Source organism: Martes martes (assembly GCF_963455335.1).
Source record: "Martes martes genome assembly, chromosome: 5".
Taxonomy (NCBI): Eukaryota; Metazoa; Chordata; class Mammalia; order Carnivora; family Mustelidae; genus Martes; species Martes martes.
The window spans coordinates 34,296,481-34,318,542 of record NC_137892.1 but is presented as its reverse complement, the minus strand read 5'-3'; the positions used below and the strand labels follow the sequence as shown (position 1 = coordinate 34,318,542).

Here is a 22,062-nt window from a genome sequence, read left to right as displayed (position 1 = left end):
ATAGCTAGCCTCAGAAATCATTATACTTACTATTGTTACAATTTGTTTTTCCAAGAACTTTTTTTTTCTTTCTTTCTTTTTTTTTTTTTTTAGAAAAACGGTGATTTTTTTTTTCCAAATAACTCAGGAACATGGATATCTGATAGCAAAATCCACAACTAAAGAAACTTCTTACCCTGTCCCAATTTGTCCTTTTGAAACATAATAATTTAGCCACAGATTGACCAACGGCACTTCCGATTAGGCACGTTTTAGGGTTTGAATCATCAAGTAGTCATGGTACACTTTAGGAAAAATAAATGTCCCTTTGGCCGTGTGGTAAATTCTTCCATTCTCCTTCAGAATCAGAATTTGAAACCAAAAATGGCAGGGATAGAGGCATCTGTTACATCCTTAAATCTTTCTTGGTTGGTCTCTAAGAACTCAGCATATCCCTGGATATAGCATCTGAAGGGGATGTTTAAACTTTTTTTTTTGGATTTGGAAAAAGTTGGTAGACTATTGGAAATATATACTACCTCCATTACAGCTTTGTTTGTTCTTTTACCTGTGGTGTTTTGAGACTCTGAAGGGCTTAAGAGAAAAAAATCTATGACAAACATTACCCTTGCTCTCAGATACCTCAGAATACCCTTGTCTAAACATGCATTTGCCACAAGTTTTCGGGGCACCTGCAGTGTGCTGGACACTGCTAGGTTCTAGGGATTACGAGAAATACAGTCCCTGCCTTCTCGGAGCACAAAAGATCATTTTATAAAAGTGTGTTCTATGGGCTAAATTGTACATTCCCCACACACAAAATTCATATGTCAGAATCTTAATCCCCAGTTAGATTGTGCATATATTTGGAGATAGGGTCTTTAAAGAGGTTATTAAGTTAAAATGAGGTCATGAGTGGAGACCCTAACCCAGTATGACTGGTGTCTTTATAAGGAGGAGAGGACACACATAGAGGAAAGGCCACATGAGGACACAGGGAGAAGACAACCATCTACAAGCCAAGGAAAGAGCCTCAGAGGAAACCAACCCTGCTGACATCTTGACTTCAGAGTACCAGACTCCAGAATTGTGGGAAAACAAAGTTCTGTTGTTTAAAAGCCACCTAATCAGTGGTACTTTGTTGCGACAGCCCTGGCAAATTAATTATGTGCTTTAAAAGAAAAAAAAAAAAAAGGAATGCATAGGTTATGTCAAATATAATACCTGTTAGAAAATGTATCAACAGACTAAAAAAAAAAAAAAACCATTCAGCAAGCCATCCAGTAGTGCTGCAAGAGAAGAAATGGGGGGTGGCAGTGAGCCGATCTGGGAGGGCATGTGATGGCTAGCAGGTGCAAGCCAAGAAAGACAGTGGGTTGAGGGTCAGGGCGTCATGAGCTCCATGTGGGAAAGCCCCCTATGGACAGGAGGTCACGCTGCAGTTCTCGGTGGCCACCCAAGCAGCAGCACAAATGCAGCCCCACAGCTTATCTACCCCATCTTTTGGCTCAGTTCAGAATATCAGGAGCTGCCAGTGGCCCTAGGATTGGGGTTTTTGAGAACTGATCAAACGTGGGTCAGAAAACAGAGAAGTCGATCTGTCTTCCTGAAGTCCACCTGTTCTTGCTTGGACCCTAAACTTGTTCATTCATTTTGGTACTAGTCAGCTGATGGCTACGTGATGACGCATGGCTTAAACTTACTCCAGTTCATTCCATTTTCTGGATTCAAGACTGTGTTCCTCATGAAGACCAACTTAATTAACTGTTTCTTTTTTAAACTTCACTGAGTTCTCTATTGGTTTGGTGACGTGCAAGCGTTCCAGATAATACAAATGGTGCTACCTCAAAACTACTGCTCTGTTACACAAGCAAACCAAAGTATGGCTTAATCCTCACAACAGAAGATTGTGTCCTGTTAACAAGAAGATATGTATTCTTTTAAAACTGTCTTCCATATAGAAAATAATTGGTCTTGCTCAGGTAAAATCCTCAGAATACTGGAATACTGTTCTTCTTGAAGTTAGGAATCACAGAAATAAGCTACATCCTCAACAATGAAGAACACATGAGTGTTTGAGAAAATACACTGGGAAGGGAACTGTGTTTTAAATTGAAGAACATGCAAAGGTTTTGCTTGAATTCTGGGAAAGGCTAAGGGTTTATGCTTGTCACTGAATATATTAATTAATGCATCTTTTTTTACAGTGCTGCATTATCTCGCTGACAGCTAAGTTTAAAAACAACAGAACTGACAAAATGAATCACACTGGCTTAAGCAAGCTAATAATGATAGATATGTATTCAGATATCCATGAGCAACTCTTAGGTAAAACCAATTTTCTGTTTTTATTAAATATATTTAAACTCACTATATATTTCAGTACAGTTTTATGGTGAAAATGTGCTCTTTCTTACTGATTCTCTTCCATGTATATGATGTTTGGGTATTTAAGTTTCAACGGTCTATCCTATAAGTTGAGAAATGAAATACTCATGGGTTCACCTTTGTAAATCTCCTGTCTTTCTTTCTTTCTTTTTTGGCTTTACTCTCTGGATAATGCATTATGAAAAATAACTTCATTTTTTTAAGTCCATGAGGTAATAAGCTTGCCAGTAATTACTACTTGATAGCCAAATTAGAAAAATAAAACGGGGAAATCAGAGGCCACTCCTGCAAAGTCCTAAAACCGTGCAAATTGGGTTATCGCTTAACTTCTTTCTGAAACCTCTTCTAAGCTTTTCATTTAAAAACTTGCAGAATGTTTCCCAGTAGTATGGTCCACACACCCAATCTAACAAATTGACGTGTCTTCTGTCACTTTGATGCAGCATGTAAAATTCTAATTGTAGCTGTTTATAACCTGTTTCTACCTGTATTTTTCTTTGGAAAGCAGAGTAATTGTCAGTTGATGCCCAAGTTGGCAAACACTCTGGTTTGGGAAATAAATGAATTTGTATTTTTTCTTTGTTCATTTACTGTCTTTCTCAATCATCTTTGTTGATCTCCTTTGTTAAAGAACAATCCCCAAATCAGGGCCGTGGCTTTCTTCAGAGCCCAAACACATATGTATACGCTGCTTACTTAACTGGGTAACATACCTTCTTAGAAACCTGCCATGAAGATGCTGTATGGCTTGGTTGTTAGTGACCATAATTATAATATTATTTTCTATCCTTGGTGGAGTTCTGTGTGCTTGAGGAATGCACACACATGGCCCTTTTATGACTTAACAAGGACAGGTGTCCGCCCCCTGCAATTAGGAAAACAGAGCAGGGCAGCAGGTGTCCAACCTGCATAATTAATTCTTCTAACAGCAAAGGAGCATATTTCATAATCTCTCTGCCAATTAAACAGTGTGTGTGTGTGCATGTGTACATGTTCTATTCCACTTAATTGGCCGGGAGGTCATGAAAGCTGGTACTATATTACAAGGAGAATTTATATGCATATACATGTACTTCATTTCTGCAAATACCCTTTGAAGTGGTGCTATTAAGATTCTCCCTCTAAAGCGACTCTGCTCCCAGGTGTTGCTGGCCATGTGAGAGGGCAAAATGTAAACTGAAACCATAAATGAGTTACAAGGATCATTTTCTCTGAACAGCATTACATCAAAGATTAGATGGTGCCAAAAGATGATGCACTGAGCTCTCTCTCTAGAGACCTAGTCTTAGCAATTTGCCTAACCCTGCGAGTGCTGTCTGGAGCTGGAGCACACCGCTGAGGAAATGCACTGCCCCTAGAAGACAAAAAAGATAACAGTACAGAACACCAGGCCATTCAGATAATGTATGTAACCTCTGCCCACTCGGGAAAGCAGAGTGTCACTTGGTGCCTGAATTGGCAAACATTCTGGTTTGGGAACTAAATGAAACAAGCAACCACCTAAATACATCTACCCTCACACACACACACGCATGCTCGAGCTGGATGCTTACGGACTCCTTACAGACACCTGACCATCGCACTCAGCTGTAAATGCCCTCCCGCTGGAAAGGAGACCGTGGCCTTTTAGGGCGCTGCTCGATTACAACACCTGCTGACACACTCAGCTATTCCAAGGCCTGACAAGTTCTTAACCCATAGAAATGGGGGAAGGGGAGACAACTGTGGTTCAAGGAGGAAGATGATGGTATCTCACCAACTGCTTAAGCCCCCTGGCATTCGCTTTGCTTTGGGTGCACGGGTCCACCACGGGCACAGAAAATGTCCATCTTTTATTGACACACGGCACAATGTGTTCCTGCCAACACTACCTGTCAGGCAGGCCAAAGATTGGTAATTCTTTGTTTTGTGAGTTGGGGTGTCTGAAACAAGCTGTGTCAACTTTAATAGTAGAATCCTTTAAATTCACTCTGCTTGCGGTGAAGCCATCTTGAGAGGCCGCTGATGAATATGTGGGAACCTGACAGCTGTGGAATTTTATTTCTAGATTTCAAGGAGGCAGAGAAAGGAAAAGGAAATCTCGCTGGCAACAAAACGAAAGTGTTTACATGTGAAATTAATCGTCAGCACAAAGAGCTTTCCCAGTCACTCTGTTCCACAGTATAATATGCTGCTGGTTTGGCTGCTGAGTCTTTAAAAATTTGATTTCTAAGAATAATAGCAAAGACTTTCAGGAGGAGCAACAAATCAAGTCAGGAGCAAGCCACAGGAGGTTAACATCATTATCCAGCCTTGCATTTTCGCCACTCTGAAACTGTTAGGTGACCTGTCAGGGCTTTGGCAGTGCCTGGTTCAAGGCAGGGTGCAGTGGCAGCTGGCAGACACGGTCGGCTGCGGACACGTGCATGGTACAAACTCCTCCTCCCACCCCAGCCTCATTCCTTTCCAAAAGGAACATGCTCAGCACAAAGCAATCCACCTAAAGACTCCATAAATCCAAAAAAGGGAGTTACTGATCGAGGAATTCTCAGATTTCTGCCAAGGCACCCTCCCCTGGGCTGGAGGTCAGCCTGGTACAATAATCAGAGCCAAACTGTGGACCGGACTCTAGGAATGAAGTTAAACACTTCAAATCTTGACTTTTAGTGGACAATTTTTCTTTTCGGTGATGAAGACAAAACAAAGTACAAACAGCTGATAACAGCCCAAAGTAAAGCAGAGGAAAAAGTATAAGAACAAAGCTTGGAAACAAAACTCATATGAGATATCTAAGAAGAGATTTTCCAGACAAAGGGAAAAAATAAAGCAGCTTTTTAAAGCTCTGGTTTGAGATAAAGCAGTTTGTGAATGAACAATAAGAAAGTAAAGGCCACAAAAGATATTTGCTCTTTTCAGCAGAAAAACAAAACAAAACAAAACAAAAAAACCGGCTTTTGTTAACTAGCAGCAAGGAAAAAAAAAAAAGCCCCTCAGGCATTTAAGCATGGCATAAGCTTTTCCTTGGCCGTATGACCTCAACAAATATGTTAATAAAATCTTTTACCTCCCTGGAGTGGAACCAGAATAAATATTTACTTAACACATTGAGTTTCTAAGTCTGGACCACCTTATTCCCTAATAGAACTTGGTTTTCACTTGTAATTAAGAAATTAGAAACACTACATTTTGCAATGTTTCTCCCTACTTTTAAGGTGAAAGAAGAGAAGGGAAGTTGGGGGGGGGGTGGGGAGGGGAGAGCCAGAGAAAGAAGAAAACTATATTGTGCCCTGTACAACAAACTGTACTCGTGAATTTCCGAACAAAGTCTCTGCCACAAATGAGGGTAATGCTGCTGACATGCTTTCCAGTACCAGACATCAGAGTTAGCAGGACTTCTTCCCAGCACATTCCAAGGTTAATAGGAAACATCTAGACTTGCTTTTATCAGCTGGTTTAAATAATTTTAGGTATGCTAGCTTTCACCTTCAAATAACTAAGATAGAAGTCTGACTTCTATTCACTAAGAATGCCATTTTTTCTTCCTTCTTGTCCTAAAGTAATGTGCTACTCATTAAAATCTTAGGAAAATTTTCACCAACATAGAAGAAAAAGTCCTCAAATATCAGTTTATTTTGTTAAAGTCGTCAATCAAAAGGTAGTAAGGTTTTTTTGTTTTGTTTTTATCTAGACATAATGATTTGGTATTTTTCTTGGTCTGGGTGGAGGATGAGCTAGCCAGTTGCTTTTGAGGAGTTTGTGGACATCTCAAAGCATTCTCTGGCTGACATGTTCAAGACTGAACTTTCCAAAAAGTGCATTTTGTCCCAAAGTGCACATTCCCAAAGAAACTGTCCACTCTCTCCATCAGCGTACCCTCTCCTACTGGCTCCTGCAGACTGCCCCCACGGCCCCCAACCCAGCACTGAGCAAAAGTCATTTACGGAGTCACGCGAGCCCAACCCTGTCTTGGTCATTTAAACACGGCTATCTCTTCAACAACAAACAGCATCATAACACATCACCAAATTCGGAGGGAAAGTAATTTCTATTGCAAGAGGATATAATTAAAATTGGTTTAAATCAGATGCTGATTACCTTATTAAAAGTTTGGCTTTTTTTAAAAAAAAAAAAAAGGAAAAATAGAGCCAGATCTGTATCCACATGCTGTTAAGTGCTCAGGTTAGAGGCTATGAGAGGATTCCCTATGAAAACAGGCACAAATCTAAAAGGAAGAGAGTAAGACTGGGATGGATGTGCCCCTTTGCACCATCTGGATTTTCAACCCCACTGGAGGGTCTTGGAGGGGTGGTAGTAGGGGGGAGAGTGGACATGGTCTGATTCAGGAGGCTTCTCTCTGATGAGGGCTCAGTCAGGCAGTACTGTGGGAAGCAAATAAGACTCAAAGGGGCAGCCACCAGCCCAGGGCTGGGAGTCACCAAAGAATCAAGAATCTACAGAGCGTGAAGATAAATGCAGAAGGAAGGCCAAGTTAGAGGACGCTGGGCTGTGTTCCCCCACTTACATTCTCATTGACACGAAAAGGGTAGTATTGGAAACTCAGGCCTTCCTTCCAAGTGCCGGCAGCATTCTCCAACAACAGAATACTTGGACCTCATGTTCTTGTTTTTCTTCCCCAGTCTTTCTTCCATTGTAAACCAGTCATCAAAACTCTACTTCTCTAAAGGAAGAGGACTATAAGCAGTACACGGGAGTTGTTGGAACCCTCACACGCAGAGCATGTAAATTTGGGGACCTGCGGTTTTTGGTGGAAATGCACACGTGGGTTCGTTATAATGTTTTTAGGCATGTTTCCCACGTGCACTTATTGAAGCCTCACAGTGTGGCCCCAAGGATGAAATGCATCAATCTAGTGCTGGCAACAGCATCCGGCACATAAGTGGATCTGGGCCGGGTGTCATTACCATCATCCTCCCCGTTTTACAGATGAGAATACTGAGGGAGAGCAGTCGAGGAGCCTGCCCATGGTCAAATAACCCAGCCTCTCCTCTCATGGAATACTATCTGTCAACGTGGCCCTTCTCCCCACTTCCCCATAGCCACCTGGAGCGCTGCCATGAACTCCCCTGAGAACCAGGGCCTGTTTTCCATCCCCCAAGAACCGAGGGTTGTTGAGCATCTCTGCTTTCTGCCCTAGTGATGAATTTCTGACACCTACTATCAAGAGGAGTTTTCTCAAAAATATTTGCGGCTCTGCTGCCTGTGTTTCTGATAACTGGCTGCCCTTCAAAAATAACTTACCTACAAACCAGTTAGCACAGTTTGAGGGCAGACAGGGTTTGCTCTCAGTAACCATGTGTCACTAGAGTCCTCGAAGGACTGTTAGAGCAGCAGCTCTGGCTGGGTCACGTTAAGACTTTGGATCTGGTTAAACCCAAGCTACACTGGTCATCAGAGTTGTGTCTTTTTTCAGTTTTCCCTGGAAGGAAATATTTAGAACAAAACTAGTATCTAGCAATCACTGCAGCTAATTACAAAGGGCATTTGCTGAGAAACCAAATTGTTTTAATATGACCCCCAAATGAACTCTCAGACAACTTCTCAGATGGCCTAGCAATGCACAGTCGAATTCAGAATAGCTTTCCCTCATCAAATGTATTTAGACTCGTGTTCACTAGAACTTTGCTTTTCAACATTTCCATTTAAAAACAAACTGCTTAAAGGAGAATTAAAATTTTATCTTTATCAATGATCTTCAAATATACAAACCATATATAGTTGACCCTTTAACATGGGGGTTAGGGGTCCCAAGGCCCTGCACAAAGATCTGTGTGTAACGTCTGACTCCCCCCAAGTTTAACTAATAATAATCTAGTGTTGACCGGAAGCCTCACCAGTAAGAGAGTCAATTAACACGTCTTTCATACATCATATATATTATATACTGTATTCTCACAATAATGTAAGCCAGAGAAAAGTAAATGTTACTAAAAAATCACAAAACAAAAATACACTGACAGTACTATATTGTATTTATAAAAAAAAAAATCTGCATATAAGGGGACCAGAGCAGTTCAAACCTGTGCTGCTCAAGAGTCAGTTCTACTACATAAAAATATAAAGTGGTCCCAATTGAGGAAGAAAATAAACACATATTAGCCCAGAGAGATAGTGTATCAACTACCAAGAATAGTAATTCAGAAAGAAAAACAAATTTAACCTCATTCCATTGGGAAACTTCTAATTAATGTAAAAATGCAGATAGTTCTAAGACAAAAAATGAAAAAAGTAGAGATGGGGTAACAAGCCAATTACTAGTTATTACCGTCATGAAGGTACTAAATAATAATTAACAAGGTACATAGCATTTGACCCTCCGATTATGTGTGGAGTACTGTATTCAATCACACTGAAAGATAGGGCACCCCTCTGGCTTTCTCCAAGGGATGTAAGGGCAGCTGATCAGTTTAGTAAAAATTCACATTAATAATCAGATGAATTGTTTCTATGAGGCCAAAGAACAAGTTTAATTGAATTTCTGATTGAATTGATTGTGACAGTGTAGACAGTTAAGCTTCATATAATAAAATTAAAGTTTAAAAAACATTTTAAAAAAAGGAAAAGGAATATGCTTAATAAAGATGAAAAGATGTAGAGACTTGGCTTCCAGACCTTGATAACAAGATCAGAACAATTTAAGATTCTATTATCAAGAAGTGAGCAAAATATCCAAGGGCCGGGGGCATTTCCTGATGTATAATTAGACCCAAGTCTCCACAGGGCAGCATGAAATGGAAACTCAGTTATGGTCCACAGCATCTAGGCTTCAGAAACAGTCAAATCCAGGTAATTAAGGATCACAGTTATGTACAAGAGAAGGACTCAGAGAAGATGTGGGCAGAGTTTCTGATGCTGGAGTAACTGAATTGGTTGGGCATATAATCTCAATTATCCAGCCAATTAATCAGAAAATATGTACTACGTACCTACTTTCCATGAGGTCTTGAATATGTGGTAGGTAGCTTTCAATCCTATAGAATGAACATCTTACCAAGAGTACATCCCATTAATTCAGGCTGCAAGTACCAGGGTAGCAAACACATTTTTTCCAAAAACGTTTTTTTTTTTAGAGCAAAGTCACCAAATCCTGGGATGTCTATCTGGGAGAGGAGTGGGCTTATAATTAAGTCATCTTTTCAAATCTGAATTCTCTGAAACATACAGCAACTGGAAGTCCCTGATCATCCATGTTACAAAGAGTGGTTCCATTCCCTGCACACTCCTCATCCTTTCTGCCCGTATTCACAGAGTCCCCATAACGCAGGAGGCACTAGGCTAAGTATTCAACCATGTGCTGCCAAACCCACACAGTACACTGAACCACTAAAATTCAGCAACTGCCTGGCCAAACAAGAACAGACTTCCAGATCGTGGTCCCAATAAGCCTTCTGGGAAACTTTCACTACGATGACTTGATGAAGGGCATGAAACAGTACTTCTTGGAAAAGCACTTCATAACAATCCCTTACTTGGGTCATGTTTATTAATATCTTCGTAAGTTTTATCCAGCTAACTACTCACTCTAGCTTTTCCTTGACAGTTCTGAATGTTGGCTGCCAAAGATGCGGCATCTTCTCCTAATTTCTCCTCTTTCCTGTCCAAGGACGGGCTCTCTATCTGACACTGACTTTGTCCAACAAAAGCGTCCTCAGAATGCCTGGACCCACTTTAAACACAACAACTTTTGTAGATTTTTCTTTGTTCAGCCACCGGACTGTAGTACTTTTCCCTGCTGGAAGTGTATCAAACACAGTTCAGACAGAAGGCTGTTACCTGCCCCAGTAATCAAAGGACAGTGGTGTGTGATGGTGATCTGAGTACCGGTTGGAGTGGAGAAGGGAAAGGAGCTAGAACTGGACGCCCCCACCAAACGTCTGTGCACATTATGAATCTCCCTCTTGTTTTAATCACTTATTGCTATGAGTCTTTGGCTTGTATTATTACTGGCAACGACTACGCAGCTTTTCTCCCTGTCTTTCCAATCAGGGGTCTGTTTCCCGATTTGGGCTTCAACGGGGCAAACAGACCTTCCTTTCCGGGGCCACGTTCGCTCATGTATCTTCTCTTTCTCCTTCTCAGACACGAGTCACATTTGTATTTTAGTCTACAAAAGTAAGGATGGATGTTGGGCAAGCACGGTCTCAAATTGAGGGTTTAAGAACATCTCCAGCTAGACAATCCTAACACTTTTTAAGGCACAATGCTTAGAATGGAGAGCACTTTCAGGTAGTAACAGGCAGTGATTTTTTTTTATTTATGAAGATATGGTCCCCTTGGGCACCAGAGCTGGTGACGCTCTGCTGTCACGATGGCCTCAGTCAGGCTGCTGACACACCACGTGTGGAACCTCTAGGGACACAGAGTTACTCCCGCACAGAGCAGCACCACACGGTCCATGTTTTGGAGGACACATGTGACTCTACCCCAGAACGAGATTTCTCTTTGAGCAGACCATTCCAAGTGAACTTTCTGGACTCTCTTAGGACCTCCTCTGTTGAAGGACATGTACAAGAAGGGAGCTGTTTCTGTAGTGTGCTTACATTTCATATCACTATACCCCTATTTCCCTGGTCACGAAGCCTCCTCTAATGATCGGGGAAGGGGGCTTTTCAGTAATCAATTCAGAATCCGTCCATGCTCACCTCATTTCCTGGGCCATACGTTTTATAACCTGAGCTGTCACAATTCTACAAAGCGCTGGGCAGTTACTAGCTATAAATCTCAAGGTGAGTCTCCTGGTTCTGCCCAGAAATAACAGATCTCCATGTATCCATGACTACTGACTCATTCATTTATTCCATAGACATTTATTGATCACTAAGGATACACCAGTTCCTGGATAGGTACTGAAGAAGCAATCAGACTGGTTCAGAGACATCAAGGGGTCTGTTCCAAGGTCCCATTAGAACATGTCAATGAAGGTTAGGGCTTCCTTCCACTTCGTGGAAAGAGAACGCCAATCAACTTCACTAGCTGTTCGAGAGTTCCTTCTCAGTGATAAGACCTTCCCACATCTGAATTCACCATCCTAACCATAGAGGAAAAGAAAAAACAAAACAAAACAAAACCAAGGCATCACAGCCTCAGCTGCTACCAAAAAGAGGGTTGATGCTCATTTACCAGGGGTCAGTGTTCTTGTTTTGAGTTTCCAGTCTTGGAGGGTAGAAGAACAGATTGGCAGAAATAAGCCAGCCAACAAGTAGAATGTTATAAGGGTGACGCCTGTACAGAGGAGCATGAGATCATTCCTGCTGGATGTGCAGGGCTGAGTTCCACAGAGGAGCTGTCATTTACACTCAGTCTCGAAGAATACATTTATTTTGTCTGAAGGAACCTTCTTTCTAGGACTGAGCAAGCCAAGACACAGGAAGGACCCATGGGGTATGTTTAGAGTAACAAGTGGCTGGTCCCTCTAGGAAAATACATTCCACTGTGGTTAGAAATAGAAGATAAGGGACACCTGGGTGGCTCAGTGAGTTAAGCCGCTGCCTTCGGCTCAGGTCATGATCCCAGGGTCCTGGGATCGAGTCCCGTGTCAGGCTCCTTGCTCAGTGGGGAGCTTGCTTCTCTCTCCGCCTCTGCCTGCCTCTCTGCCTGCTTGTGTGCTCTCTCTCTTTCTCTCTGACAGATAATAAATAAATAAATAAATAAATAAATAAATAAATAAGAAATAGAAGATAAGTTTATATATAAATTCTTGGCATGGCTGCCCAGTCACAGAAATTAAACTTTTGAAGGTCTAAACACAGAAATTAAAAATAAATTATTTGGAAGTATGAGGTGAGAGTAGGCATAAAGAATTCAAGGAACCATGCTTACCTACATTACTTTTACCAAGAGAATTGGGTAAGTCCAGCCACATCTGAAAGGACTAAAAGAGCTAGTGGAATCACTTCACATTGAAAGTCTCGAGGCTGATGTATTCTAAGCTAGGAGTCTGTGCTGTATCGAGAAGAAATTCCAGAAAAGTCCTTCTCAGTCTTGGCTTTCCCCAACTTCTGTTTATCCTGTGATGAGATTCCCTTCTCACTAGACTATTGACTAACTTAGTAACAGCCTGCAGGACCTCAAACTATAAACAATTTTATGATGATGATGTCAGTGTTGGCTTGAATTTTGAGTAAGTATGTCTGGCCAATCAGGAAGAAGTGGAGAAAGAGAACCAACTGGGTCCATGTGGTTGCAACTGATTAGCACATGGCTACACCCAGTTAGCCTCACAGAAGGGAAGTGTGGTGCTGGCACGGCAGCAACACCCTGTCTGGCCACATGGGCGCTGACAGAGAGGCTGGGCGTGGCCGGCAGAAGTGCTGCCACCTTCTCGAGAGAAAGAGGTGAACTGTGCTCCCTTCCTCCTTCCCAATTCCTTGTAGCGAGGGGGTCTTCATTCTCTCCACCACTCCACCCCAGCCAAGGATAGTGAGGGGCACCGACACAATAAGCTGACCTCTAACCAGAAGTATGTGTAAGTCTGTGATCTTTTCTGTTGGGCACAGTCCAAAGGCAAAGAACCTGACAGGTTGGAACCTGAGTGACAGCCCTAGACCACCTTTAAGATGCCAGCTTAGTGGTGGCTTCCTCTGACTTAGCACATCAAATCCTGACTTCTAGGTCTAGTTTGTGAGGTCTGTCCTTGACAGCACAGAGGCCCTAAATAGGAAGAAGGACAGTCCCCGCTGTATAAAAATGCACCATGCTTACTCTTGCAAGTAAGTATATCTTTCTAACGCAATCCCTTCATCTGGAATTCACTTCTCTCTCATCTAAATCCATCCAAATATTTCTAATTTTTCATTCACTTAGTAATTACTAAGGACTAGTGTTAAGCCCTAGGGATAAAAAGCTCAAGAAGGCATGGTACCTGCTCTCAAGGGTCAAACAGTCCACTTCTAGGTTTCAAATTTAATGCCAACTCCAATCACTTACTACTGAGCTCTATACTCAGGCTGAATAATGAGAATGAGTATCAGGCCTGATTGGCCTATCCACCACCAGGACAGTAGGAGTTAGTGGAGGTGTGCATATTTGCTGTCTCTGGGTCTAGCTCAATTTCTGCCTCCTTAAAAAAAATGTTTCCCCTACCATCCCCATTCCCCAGTGTTCAATAACATCATTCTTCTGCATCTTACAGTTTAGAACCAGATTATACCACCTGACATTAAATTCGATTTGTCGTGCACGTTAAGTCTTCCTTCCACAACTAAAATACAAGTCGACTGAAGGCAGGGGCCAAGTGTGCATGTTCCGTAATGTGGAAGAATGAAGCACCGATAAAATGCTCCGAAAGTACTTGTATAGTTGGCATGGGAACAGACACACAATCCTACCACTAACTCTTCTCATTCTCTTCAATACTTTCAGTCATGGTACCTTTGTGTTCTCAGGGCCATTTTCATAATATCACAGAATCAGATTATACTAGAAATAAGTGAGGGCTTTAAAGTTCCAGCACTAGGGGGTCAGAGCTCCCCCTGGATCTCGGAGGGGATTCTTAGGGCTATGGGAAAAGTTGCTGTAAGCTTTGAGCGCCACAGTTGGATTGAGCCCAGCATATCACCAGGTTGATCAGAGTGTGGCTCTAACAGCTGGTCAGTGGGAACAATTGCAAGCCACTCTCTTTTGGCAAGTGGCTTTATGGCCTAACCACAAATTTTGTCTCTTGTTAATAAATCATGGAAAATAATTTACTGTGAAAACTAAAATTATGTTCACTTCAACTTCCTAGCTCGTAGAAAAAGGTAAGGATACAAATTACTTCCAGATCACCAAAACCAAACATGATTCAGTCATTTAGGATGAACTTTTACAAGTCCAACCCAATATTTACTGAGCTTCTAACATGTATTTAAAACTTTATTAAGCACTGCATATGAAGTTTATGAACCCTCTGGGATCCTATAAGTTATTTGGTCAACAGAAGAAATGAAGATGACTCAACCAACAAATAATGCAGGACAGTATAATCTAGTGTTACACCCAGGTTAATACCATGTCATTGCTACTAATAACTGAATTGATATTTAGAATTTAGTTGAGAGCCATGTTAATGCTTAAATCCCAAGCCATTAGAGCTGCTAATACTTGTCATGCACTAGCAGATCAATTTCAGGGTCACTGCTATTTTTTTAAAACACTGAGACAGAAATCCTTGAAGCTGTCCCTACCTGCAAAATATGTCTAGAAATATCTATTTCAGATAAATTTAGACCGAATAAATGGTATTTTTAGCAACCATAATTTCTACAGATGTGGGCTAAGATTTATGGTTAATCTGTTTTCCAGTTCAAAGCAAAAGAGCAGTTTAAAATTGGAATCTTTTAATATATCTTGATCAACCAAGATGACCTAGTCCAAGTACATTCAATACATTTTCCTCTGATGTATTCAAACTGGATTTGCTGATAAGATTTCCTTATCCCTAGTCTTTTCCTGTATAACAAAGAAATTACACAGATCATTTAGGCAAGTCTTTCCCACTCCTCTATCACTCTAGCAACATTTTGAATAACCAAGACGAATCAGGAAATCAAGTTTTTTTGTTTTGTTTTAGGCACAGTTATTCCAATAAGTGATCAATGCTCCATTTCACTTTGGCTGTGTGGATAAGACCTTAAAAGACTTTTTAGCCAAAAATACCACTAAGAAAAAAAATGTGCCAGACCAAGGAAGCCAGTAGTTCACCCCAAGGCTCCCCACTCAGTCCAAGGTGATGAATGCTTAATGTATAACACTCATCATTTAGAGGTCCCTCATCTAATTTAGTGAAGTATTCATATTTTATTGCATTATTCCGAAGTAGTCACATTTCAGAAGTGTGTTTTTCTACTTTAGAAGTATTAATTTTAAGATTTAAAATAAAGTGAATTCCTTTAATGTACTCATGATGATCTGCTTTACATACCAATTTTTAAGGATTCTATCAGGTTAAAATAGAGTGACACTCTGAGTAGCTGTTTATTCTAAGATTTCTGCTCAAATGCCTTCTCTTGCCTGAATTATCTATATAACTCCAGAGGAAGCTGGACTGGGTTTGTTAAAGCTGGATAGAAAATCCCTACTGTCCTAATTCCCCAAACAATCCCCAATCTCCCCCTCACAGTGTGCTGGAAGGCCTTGTGTAAGATAGCACCATATAAAATTACCCTCCTAGGTACTCTCCAGCATCTCCACAATCAACTGAGCAACCTGTAAATTTACATTCCAAAGCCCAGGGGCACAGCTACCAATAGGACCTCATCCCTCCTCAATCTTTGTCTTTCTCTTTAAACAAGAAAACCTTATGTTAATGGAGAGATTATTGAAAGAGTCTCCTTGTAAACCCATGAATGCCTCTTCACAGACTGTACAAAAAGCAGAGCTCTATGAACAGTACAATAGAGTCAACTCATCTTTTTGAAAAGCTCAGCATCAGCCTTAGAGAGAACTTAAATTGTTCCAATTCCTAGATCTCCATTAAAACATCATGAGTCCATGTGTAGGTCACTGTGAGTCCGTGCACACACGTACGCAAAGGCAAGCTTACTGCACAGAGGGTGGTCCTGTTCAAAATCAGGACTTAACCTGGACACTGGATTAAATAATTCATTTTTTTCAAACTATCCAATAAGATCATCTGCTCATTCTTTAGTATTTTCTTACCATTGACGTACCTGAAGCAAGTACCTTGAAAATAAAACACCTAAATACCAAAAGCCCATATAAAATATATCTCAGAAATTCAAATTTAACAAAAAGCCAAATATAAATTAAAGAAATATGGATGCTCTCTGCAGACTCACAATATCTTGTTAATTGCAAAAATAAATAAAAATTAAAAAGGGCAACTGGGAAAATGCACGTTTACTAGATAACCTAAAAAGTTTGGGAATGGGTTACTGAACTAACACTCTGGTCACCTAAGACACAGCAAACTATACTCAAAATTACACCTTTTAACAGTACTGAGTTGTACAACACAATACATTGTTATCTATATACATGGTGTGCCCACCCCCCCAACCCCCGGCAATTGTGCTCAGAGAATCCCCTACACAGAATACAATGTGATTAGTGCCTGGGAGAATTAACAAATTTTTTATTATTATTATTATTTTTATAAAGGCACTCTAGGATTCTTGAGTTTCTTCCAATTATTGCTGTGGAACATCATCATTTTAGGGTTTATAAAATGTCTAGATACTGAATCTCTCTGTTTTGCACTCTGAGGTCTACCAGTAATTTCTTACCCTGGAATGAGCTGATTATAAATTTGTATTTGGCATAAGCTCTTAACTAAACCAGCTAAGTACACTGAAATTAGATCCTCTTTAGTGTTTCAAATTATGTAAATGGAAATACACATTTAACAGAAAAGGCATGTTCATCCATTTTCCAGAGGCAGCCAGGTGTTAGAGCTACTGCCTCCCCAGCCCAAGTTTCCATTGTACTCAGGCTACAGCTTTCCTCTAAGTAAGCCAGTCAGAGAGATCAGCAAAGTAATTCCAGTTTTAATCGAGGAAGGAAAATAACTTCATTTTGCCAAAAAGGAGAAAAGGAGGTGCCACTAATAACGGTTTTTTAAAGAATAAAATGGAAACTATTTTTAAACATTAACATATGCAAAGACTTCTAAGAGCTCAGGCCTCCCGGAATAAGCGAATTGCTAGAAAGTTACTTGGAATCACCCACAGACAATAACTGTCGGTGGTTTCATTTCAGGCAATGGGCTTGTGCCAAAAGGGACTGACATCTTGATGAAAGGATCACCAAAAAGTTGTGAGAATTTTTCCATGAGTAAAAATCCTTCCAAGAGCAACAAACTGTGATTTCTTATCCTGCCACCATACATAAGGGACAACTGTAAGAAATTAACAACATGTAATAATAATTCAGATTTACTCTTGTGCATTCAAATCGTTCCAACTTTCATTCTCGGCTTTGGCACACACGCTGGCCTTTCACGAAGCTCACTGCACTCACTAACACAGAAACATGATATTTACTCCCCGAGCGTGACCTATAGGGCTAGTTCTGACAGGGTAAGCGGTCAGATTTATGTCTAACCAAACTGGTCACTGGACGTATTACAACATACATGAACCTTCATGGTCTAACTACGGAGACACAGGGGGTAAGATTCTAGATAAAGAGCTACCAGACAAGCGGATGGGGCCAGTCTCAGTAAAAAAAAAAAAGAAAAATACTTTGCGGCAGGGCATTTTATTACCGTCCTAGCACTCTGAGACAATGGCTGATTAGGAATTTAATATAAAGTTAGGAATGTTCATGCAAAACCCCCGGACCAGTTTAATTTTCTGCTCATCCCTTTTGCCCTTCTACCTCACGTTCCTTAATTTGGCCTCTACGCTCTGAGTCTGAGTAAGAGCTATTTTACTTGAGGCTCTGACACCCACCTGTTGAACTGACGGTGAGGCATACACAAAAAATAAAGAGCTTCCTTGCTAATAGGATTCAAACTGAACTCATTTAATTGCTCTGATTCATTCTTCTCCTTGGAACCTTATACTTGGGTTGTTCTCAAAGAAAACATCCAGTATATCAGATTCGATTTTGATTCATTAAATTCCACCCTCGTTTACAAAAAAAAAAAACCCTAAAACTAAATTTGGAAATCACACATTCTAAGTGGCAAAGAGGTGTTTTAGAGAGTATAAACATCTGCAGTGGGACATGTTGTACTTAACTGAAAAGTTGGACATTTCTGTTATTTTTTTGCAGTCCAACCTTATTTCCAAGGAGGACATTTTTTCATACGAGGCCAATGTAGTTACTCAACGGCTTCTGATATGTATTTCATCTCTTTTGCTCTTTAATCAGTCACCAAACACGAAACTGCCCTCTCTGTGGATCATAATACTTGTCTGAAATAGTCACACTTTCCTCTGGAGGTAGCATGCTTGACTTCTGAAACCGAGTAATGCCCCTCAGAAGTGAAGTTACAAGTCCACAAAAAGTATCAATACCATTTGAGATACAAGAGACAGAGTATAGTAATATCAAAGTCCATGTTCTTCATATATATTGCTCTTAAGGCGAGCAGATACTATGGCTGTTTGGTTAGCAGGACACAGACTCCTACTCTGTGGGTAAGTTCTAGCTACCTCTAAACTGGGACCCACTGCTTTGTCTGAGATCTACTGTTGCCCCCTCTTCTCTGCGTGTCACAACACATCACTCTTCTTAAAGAACAGAACAGTTCCGTTGTTCAAGTTAAATAAATCTTCGGTTCTGAAAGAGGAATTTCAGTCCTCTATTCAAAATGATTGCAAATCAAAAGATCTAATTCACCACATCCAGTTCATATAAATTGCTGTACTGCAAAGCTCCCACATGCTGGAGAGAGAGAGACCCTTTTAAAGGTCAAATGGGGTAGGAACAATAAGGGGTTGAGGCAGGATGAAGGCGGGTGGTTGATATTTACATGAAATAAAGACTGACAAGAATCTACTGAGAATCCCCTCTGATGACCCATTCTTACCATTTTGAGAATCGCTAACAGTCTTGGCCTCGCACCCTCCCTCTCTTCAGTCCAGGGAGACCAACCTGCAAAATATGTTTAAACACAATAGACAAATCGCCTCACCGCAGGTCAGCAAATGAAAAATGTCTGTTGAAAGGTTACAGACAAATAGCCATTTTCCGTGGTTAAGATAAGTTACATGCAAATTATTGTAACCACTGGGGCTTCGGAGAGAGCTTTCCAAGGGTCTATAGGCTTAAGTAGGGGACAAAGGAATCCCTGGTACCCGCTTTGCAGAGTCCTGGGCTATTCTTAGTGTTTGGTTCATCTTTAAATTGAAGGAGTTCAAAAGGTTTAGCAACTTAAAAGTAGAACCAAGTGATAAAGATAGATTGTTTTCTGGCTGCTCTTTGTTCCCAGACATACTACTGGCAGTATATTTGCAATCAAGACAGCAGAATAGGAATCAGCCTTCCACCGTGTAGTGTAATGCCTCAGAGTGGATATTTTTGGAAATGGCACTGCATTACATAACCTTCCGTGTTTAAAAAAAAAAAAAACAAAAAACACTACACTGGGGGGGGGGGGCAAGTCAGGAATATACACCATTATGCCCTTCTCTCTATACCAAACAAACACTAACGTATATGCTGCAGTGATCTTCCTCTCAGCCTTCATGTCAGCAGAACACGGTTCTTTTGTTAACATAAGTTATGACAAAAATTAAGATGAATGGAGAAACTAAAAGTTCTCCAAGAGGGTATCATAAGCTCTTAGAGTTTTCCTATAATGTTATCATAGATACACATAAATGCAAATCAGATTATCATCATCATCAAGCAGAAAGCAGTCATTTCTTTTTAAGCCTTCCCTCCCCCAAAGTTCAAGTGCTTTATAAGAAAATGCAGAAAAAGTGTTGCAAGATCGAATGTCTGAGAAGACCCTTGGCGGTGGCAGCAGCGCGGAGAGAGTAATAAAGTGTACGGATGGAGGGACACGAATTCATTTAATCAAGGGGGTGGGGGGGGCATGCACCAAAGTGCTCCTAATGCAAAGAAACAAAAACAGTTCCTAACAATGCTTTATGAGCAAGAAGAACAAAAATTAACCACACCATCAAGCAAAAAACCCCACCCCTTCCCAAAAGAATTCTCCCTCTTAACTTGTGCATTTAAAAAAAAAAAAAAAAGCCCAAGTTAAATTCCAGCCTTAATGCAGCAGGACCAAAATACCAGTATTTCTTCAAGGTACACGCTTCGGCTCTTTAAAATTGAGAGGGAAGAAGCATGAACTCTGCAGGGCTGAAGGGTCCAGCTAAGAGCAATGGCAAGAAATCGACACAAAAGAGAAAGCAGCGCTCCCGGCCGGGGATGGGAATAGCATATACTTACAGACAAAAGCCCCGCTCCCTGTTCACTCTCTCCTCTCTACACCTGAAACACAAATGTGGATGAAAAAGGGCATCATGCTAGAAAGACAGCTTGGGGGGGGGGGGGGGAAGGGGAGGGGGAGGGGAGGGGGAGGGGAAAGGGGTGGAGGAAGAGGAGAGAGGAGGGGGAAGGGAAACAAAACCCAAACCGGCTTCACTTCCAAGAAGTGCAGCCGTGGAAAAAGGAGGAGGGGAAGGTCTCCCTGCCTCCCGCTCTCTCCAAGAGTGTGTGTGTCTCTTTCTCTAAGAGTCTCAGTCTCCCTCTCTCTCTCTCTCTCCCTCTCTCTGCTGCCAGTGTGCTAGTGAACAATGAGCTAATTCTGATGGGGCTGGCGCAGCGCCAGCGCCCCAGCCTTGCTGCCACTGTGCGGCCGCGGCGGAGCCAGACTGCTTACTCGGCAGGAATCGGCGACTCGGGGCCCCATCGGCGAGCGGCCAGCGCGCGCGCGCCCAGGCACCCCGCACCCCGAACGCCCCGCGCGCCCCGCGGCCCCCACTGCGCCCGCCGGGTTGTGGGGGCCCTGGGGCACAAAGGGGCCCCTGCAGACCCGCGCGCCGCCCCGGCCCCGCCCCGGAGCGCGGCGCGCACACACCCCGGCCCGGTCTCTCCCGCCCCGGGCGGGCTTCTACGCCTCGACGTGCGGTTGCTTTTCAGACAAATAAGGAGGCGGAGGAGGCGGTTTGGGGGCGCGCCAGGCGTGAAGGCGGCCAGAGCGCTGCACAGCCCGGCAGGCCGCCAGGCCGCGGGGAGAGGCGGCGCGGCCCGTACTGTAATAATAAACCTGCAGCAGAGGGCATCTGAGGGAAAGAGGACGGCGACGGGCGGCAGCCGCCTTCCCTTTTATGTGCCTGTCCCGAGCGAAGCAGAAAATGGTGCCCGCCGGCGGCGCGGAGCCGCACACCGACACACAAAGAGCCGCGAGGCACGCGTTTGCGCACGGCCCGGCCGGCCCGCAGCCCCGCCGGCTCCCCGCGCCCGCCCCAGTCCGCGGGAAGCCCGGGCTGGGGAGCACCCCGAAGGCCCAGCCCCGAGGCCCCATGGCTGCGCGCGCACACTTGGGCACACGCTTGTGCACAGGCAGCACGCACGCGTGCACACGGCTGCACGCGCCCGAACAGGCAAGAGGGGCGACCTGGTGTGATCAGCCCGAGACACACTCCACTCTTGCTCCTTTTTCCTTGAAGGATTTAGCCTGTTACCCCTGCTCTTTGCCCTACTAAAATAGTACTTTTTAAATTCGGAGATTGCATTTTTAAAAAGTGCTTTACATTTCGGATTTTTAAAAAAATTGTTCTTATTTAAAATCTGACTATCTTCATAGTAGTGTAACAGCTCAAAATTTTGCTACAACTTGGTTTTGTTGCCAACAAAACAGAATATCATTTTATGGTAAATGTCAGATGTTAGAGGGGAAGATTATTTCCTAATTAAAATGCTTTGCCAAGAAGAAAGATATAAAAGATCATAACCTCTTCTAAATTTACATTCACATTTTAGTTCTAATCACTGAAAGCAGTGTTTTCCCACTGGTGCGGGGGAGGGTGCGGGGGAGGGAGAATTTACAACAACATGTTTATGGATGGTCTTATTTTTTAGATTTAAGGGTTTTTTGGGGGTATAGATAGAGCACACCTTAAATAGCAATATTTTACACTCTTAATTCTGAATAATAAATTATCTATAAATTTGTTGCCAGGCCCATAGATCTTTCACACTACAAAAGCCCCTGCCGAGGCAAATCCTTATTAAGCTGCCAGTGAATGTGACACATAAGGGACTAGCTAGGAGTTTCCCTGTATTAATCTAAAA

The 22,062-nt window shown here is 42.1% G+C and overlaps 1 protein-coding gene across 1 annotated transcript in view; it reads right to left on the bottom strand.

Moving 5' to 3' along the window:
• Positions 1 to 20,473, bottom strand: part of NREP (neuronal regeneration related protein) — a 28,696-nt gene extending 8,223 nt beyond the window's left edge. Inside the window, exons 1-2 of the mRNA XM_080804393.1 lie at positions 20,215 to 20,473; positions 18,842 to 18,906 (exon numbers count right to left, since the gene is read on the bottom strand). Of these exons, the coding sequence (XP_080660519.1) occupies positions 18,842 to 18,844 (3 nt within the window). The 5' untranslated portion in view covers positions 18,845 to 18,906; positions 20,215 to 20,473. The remainder of the gene's footprint in view (positions 1 to 18,841; positions 18,907 to 20,214) is intronic.
• Positions 20,474 to 22,062: the final 1,589 nt, after the last annotated feature.